Below are 5410 nucleotides of genomic sequence, written 5' to 3' on the forward strand. Positions count from 1 at the left end.
ATGCAAAGCTTTGTGATTCCACACATAAGAGTATCACATTGGCTATCAAAGTTAATTTTAATGAGTAATTAAGCCAGGGAAGTTGCAGGGCCTGTTCCTGCCCAGGAGGTGCGGACCCTGCTGCTGTGCGTAGCCTGGCTCACCAGCACTGGCTACATGCATGTGAACACGGACACAGCTCCCACTGCTCCACGTCCCGTGAGCTGCTCTAACAGTCCAAATCCTCTCACCGTTAACGTGTGCATCTCCTCCTTGGCAGACACGCATCCCCTTCGCAGCTTCACGCACTAATACCTAGGTGCCACATGGCCTGGCCTGACACCCCGAAGCAGGTGCCTCTTAACTGCCCCATACTAACTCTGTTCAGCCTCCCACCACCTTTGAGTCTGTCCAACATCATCACCTATAATCACAGGAGCGAAGCAGTAACATCGCCCAAGAAGCCCAGCTTTACACCAAAAAACCTCCTTGTTCCAAGTGTAGATGTTTGGCTCACGGGCTGTCACAACCCAGCAGAATACCGCAAACGATGTCCCAGCTTCCCACTGCTGAGTGGAGAGGTCAGTCCTTTGCTGCCAAACAAGGTCCACTGATACACAGATCGCTTACAGACAAAAGGGATTAGAAGACAGATTCTCTTAAGAGAAACACAATTTATTCAACAATAAATGAAAAACCCTCTTAGAGTCAATTTAAAAGAAAGGCAGGGGGAGATTGCTGCTTTCATCCTGTAGCCATCACTTCACACCCTCAAGCTTGACAGTCCAGCCAGACTGAGGAGGTAGAGGAGATGGAAGCACGTAAGGCAAAGTTATGAGCAGCCCTTTACCTGGGGACCTCTGCCACTTCAGAGTCCCTGCAAAACCCAACATCGTCACCTGCAGAGGAGGGCGGGAGAAACACTCAGTTGTAGCTCACACAGGTACATCCCACCTGAACATCCCAGTACACCCCAAACACATTCGCAGTCTCTGTACAGCATTTCCCACACATTCAAAGCAGTCCTGCGCATTTCCACCCATCACTCACGGTGTACAAAAGGCAATACATGGGGTATTTTGCGGCCAAACATTTGACCGTAGTTTGTGGTTTGTGTTGGTTTTTTTTTTTTTTTACTGAGAAGGCTTTACCTCTGTTTGTTTAGAGCAAAGGGCACTCTAGCATTTGCGTCACAATTACATTTCGAATTAGCAGGTCAGTGTACCTGATCTGAATTTGAGATGCAATACCAGCAATCCCTTCTATGTGTGAGGCTTGTTATTTACTTCACCTTCCTGTGTCAAGAGGATCAAAAGACTCTGGGGGGTAAAGTGTCTCTGCCTATACTATGGCAGGCTACGAGCCTGTCCTGGCAAGTCCTATCCAATGTTCTGGGTTAACAGTGAGCTGAAGTCGAGAATAACCTGGGATGCCAGAAGGATCTGGAGGGAGGCCAGAGCATCCCAGAACAAAAAGTACGGGATGACAACTTCTACACTCTCCCCAGTTTCCAAAGGAATTCAGGCTGGGCCTTCCCAGTCCACAAGTGCCCATGATGGGCTCTCAGAGTGCATTATCTTTTTTTCAAGTTCCTTACTTGCGTGGCTGGGGATGGAGTGGGTGAGGACAGCTCCAAAACGTTGTCCTGAGGCCACGTCAGAAAGATGGCATAGACAACTGGTCCCTTAGAAGTGTACCTAAGAGAGCAAGAGTTCAGCAAGGAGAAGAGCCCCATAAAAGAGAGAACCCGACACGAGCTTGACCTTTCCAGACAGCACGAGAACACCGGCTTGCCTACTTTCACCACACAGGGGTCACCTACTTCCCCCTCATTCCAAAATCTGTCACTTTGGACCCACCATTTAGCCAGTCAGCACTGGCTGATGAAACCCAAACAAAGTCCATGCATGCTTCCTAAATCAAATGTCATTTGCTGAACTGTCCTTGCCTCAGCCTGTGGTCAACAGAGCGGATACGCTGCCTTATCCTGATCATTGCTCTGCGTTTCTAGACTGAACACACTTGGGCACACTTGAGGAAAAAAAAAGCCCTCTGTTTTGTAGCAATTTCTGGCTCTTGACTTGCTACGCCCTTCTCAGTCAGTATAAACCTAACAGTTGGGTAACAGTGATTAGTTCTATTATATAACAGCTTAAAAGCAAATCTCGCTACATTTACAAACTGTATGTGTTTAGATGAGCTACATTTGTGCAATGCAATCTAGCCAGGACCACTACTTAAATAGTCCTGACAGCAGATGCATGGACATTTTTTTAAAGGAAGAGTTGGGTTTTTTCCAACTCAAGCAAGATGGATGAAGTCCTGATTTTTATTCTCTTCTTTCAAGCAACATATTCCTTAGATAACACCCTGGGGCAGTAACTGAGCACTCCAGTTGTAGGATATTACCAAAACGCCACCTGCAGCTGATGGCAACGCTTCAGAGTTTACCAAATTTAAGAACAAATAAGAAAGAAATGTGAGCTCTGGAAGTCCCAGCTCAGATGGTACTGAGCAACGGGGTCCTTACCAGACCGTGTCTGTGCTGTTCTCCATCTGTACTCTCCATGGCTTTGATTCATAAATTGCCTCCCCATTAGTGTCCAGCCACCTCCCAAGGGCCAGAAGTCTTTCTTGGAAGATGGGAACAATCACCCCTTCTTTTGTAGGTCCCACATTGAGAAGGTAGTTGCCTCCAAAACTCACAGTCTGCACTAGCTCCTGTGACAGATAAACCAAGGTAACAAATTGCATTATCTTCACTTCTAACAACAAAGTAACCTGAGGAGGGCTCTGTCCTCATCAACTGCTCCTTTAACTCCAGCCCAGTTGTATGAAACACATGACAACTCTTTCTGCAAGTAGGAGGATGAAGGAAACCTCTAATTCTCAGTAACTTCCCCATATCTGTTATTTTGATTTCACATTTCTTACCTCAATGATACTTGCTTCATCCATTAACTCAGCAATGTTCATGTTGCTTCGATAGCCCCAGGAAAGCTTGTCAATGGAGGAGCACATCTCCCACTTGTGAACTGGCAGGGTCCCTGGCTTGTATTTGTCAGCACAGTTGTAGTAGCCTCCATGATGGCAAGAGCAGTTATTACACCAACGATCATTAACAACAACAGTGTCCTGAAAGAAGAAACTCAGCTCAGTAGGGAGAATGTTTTGCCTTGGACTTTTCAGCTTGCATTCATGCCTCCTAAGTTTGCAAAGGGCATCTAAGTTAGGAGGTAAGCACCTAAAACCCCCTGTGTAATCAATGGAAAGAGACAGAGGATCCTCCAGAGAAGACTAAATCCCTCTCTGGAAGAATCTCTCTCTACTCACTCAGGTAGAAGTTGGGGCAACAAAGTTCCTGGCATTTGAGCCTCCCATGTGTGTGCTGTAAAGGACATCAGAGCCTTCTCACTGGAGCACAGTGTAGTCTTCTTATTTTTTGTGAAAGAATAAAGCACATCTGGCATCTGTCAAGCGGGTTTCTGATTTGATCACCTTCATGTCTCACTGCTGCCAGACCTTCCATACCCATAATATGCTAGTGGCCACGAGGGATAGCTGAAAGCGATACCTTGACAGGACTATCGTTATAAAGCCAGGCAAGGAAAGAGGTAGAATTCCAGTACGACTCCGGAGCTTCCCAGTCTCCATCCGACCAAATCAAATCTGGTTTATATCTAACAGAGAGATGAATGTTATTTCAAAATGGCTTATTTTCTCCTACCATAAAGGAAGCACTGTGTTTCTTATGCCTGGAGCCTAGCTTCACTTCCTCTTCCTATTGCCTGCCATTATCAGGTTTATGCTATCACTTTCTGCTTCAGACAAAGCTTTAAGTGAGGTTCTTGCAGCAGCAAAGAATGATGTGTTGATCACGGCTCAAGAGATGATGCAATTCTTCCAAAAAACAGGAGTCTGCATCTCAAAGGCAATTATGAGGCATATTCTTGACTTGGGACAACGGCCATTCTGAGCAACATGTGTCCAAGCCTCTTACTTTTGTCAACAAGGGGATGCAAGGCAAGGATGTAAATTCACAGTGAAATCGCTCTTCTACTCTACTAAATACTGAGCAGCTTGCTCCACTTTCAAAGCCACCCTGCACAAAGGCAGTATTAAAGGGAATTGCTCTTGAATGAAAAATTTGTCCCTACTTTATTCTACAAATCAGACTATACATAGGGCAAATGTGAACCCCCTTTCTAATGACCGCAAATCATTACTGATAAGTAAACAGATTTGCCTTGGCAAAAATTAACTTTTGTCACCTCTCTTCTCTGCATCCATCTCTCTCTACAGTATTGAAACCAGGAAATGCTCTTGATTTCTAACTAGTTGCAGCTCTTACTTTAAGACAAGATCATAAAGTTCTGGCATGGTCTTCTTTAAAACGAAGTTCTGTGTCTTGAAGCCACTTTCTTTGTCAGCTAGATAGAGTGGATTAAACCACTCTAACAGAGAGTGATACAGGCCATAGCGTATGTTGCTGAAGGACAGAAAACACAAAGGAAAAAGTTAGGCTGGCAGTAAGGATTAAGAACCAGCGGCAGATTAGATTACTGGCATTATTAGCTCACAGATTTCACAATTTTGCAAGCACTACATTTTTTCACATTAAACTCATCATTTTCTGCTGTTTGTCAAGAGCAGCCAGGGGAATTCAGTGCACACAGATGAAAGGAACAGCACAGTTTGGCAGTGCCATACCTCTCCCTGAGGGCTTGTCCCAGCTCTCCTACAAGATCTCGGTGGGGCCCTGTATCCAGAGAATTCCAGTTCCAGGACACGGGCGACCCCCAGTTGGTGAAGCCTTCATGATGCTTCGTGGTCAGTACCACGTACCTGAGGGGAAAAAAAGTTCTCGATCAGGATGACAAAGGAATTTCCTAAGATATCGCCCAGCCTCACTGCCAAATCCAGTCACTAAAAAAACAAGGGACTGAATAACCATGCTGTGAGGAGCCCTCTTTCATTACCCTTTAGATTTAGAAGCAACTACGATAATAACAGAGGTTTTTAATGGATTTTAATGCTGGAAAAGAAGGAACGATCGAGACTTAGGAAGTAGCAAGACCCCTCATCTCCTCAGCAGCCTGGGAATGATCCCTCAGGGATCTCCGGCACTGCTCAGGGACCCCCAGTCCCTCAGGGATCCCCAGACTTGGCCCTTCCATCCCCTCAGGGATGACAGCATCCTCTTGGGAATCCCAGGCAGAGCCCCCCCCATCCTCTCCTGGCTTTTCCATCCCCTCAGGGACCCCAAGACATGGCTCCTCCATCCGCTCAGTCACCAGAGATCCCCATCCCCTCACAGATCCCCAGAAATGGCTCCCTCATACCCTCAGGGACCCCCGGGCATGGCACTCATCCCCTCAGGGACCCTCCATCCCCTCAGGGACCCCCAGACTCACCCCCCATCCCCTCAGGG

General features: G+C 46.5%; 1 protein-coding gene across 1 annotated transcript; it reads right to left on the reverse strand.

The window, feature by feature from the left end:
- Positions 1–737: 737 nt before the first annotated feature.
- FUCA1 (fucosidase, alpha-L- 1, tissue) lies at positions 738–4824 on the reverse strand (the record flags this gene model as incomplete). Its single annotated transcript, XM_009709225.1, has 7 exons — positions 738–878; positions 1577–1676; positions 2510–2700; positions 2914–3114; positions 3554–3659; positions 4331–4468; positions 4690–4824. Coding segments are annotated over 7 exons (1012 nt in total), but the record flags the coding sequence as incomplete, so codon positions are not given.
- Positions 4825–5410: the final 586 nt, after the last annotated feature.

This window comes from Cariama cristata, unplaced genomic scaffold, assembly GCF_000690535.1.
Source record: "Cariama cristata isolate BGI_N322 unplaced genomic scaffold, ASM69053v1 Scaffold45221, whole genome shotgun sequence".
NCBI lineage: Eukaryota > Metazoa > Chordata > Aves > Cariamiformes > Cariamidae > Cariama > Cariama cristata.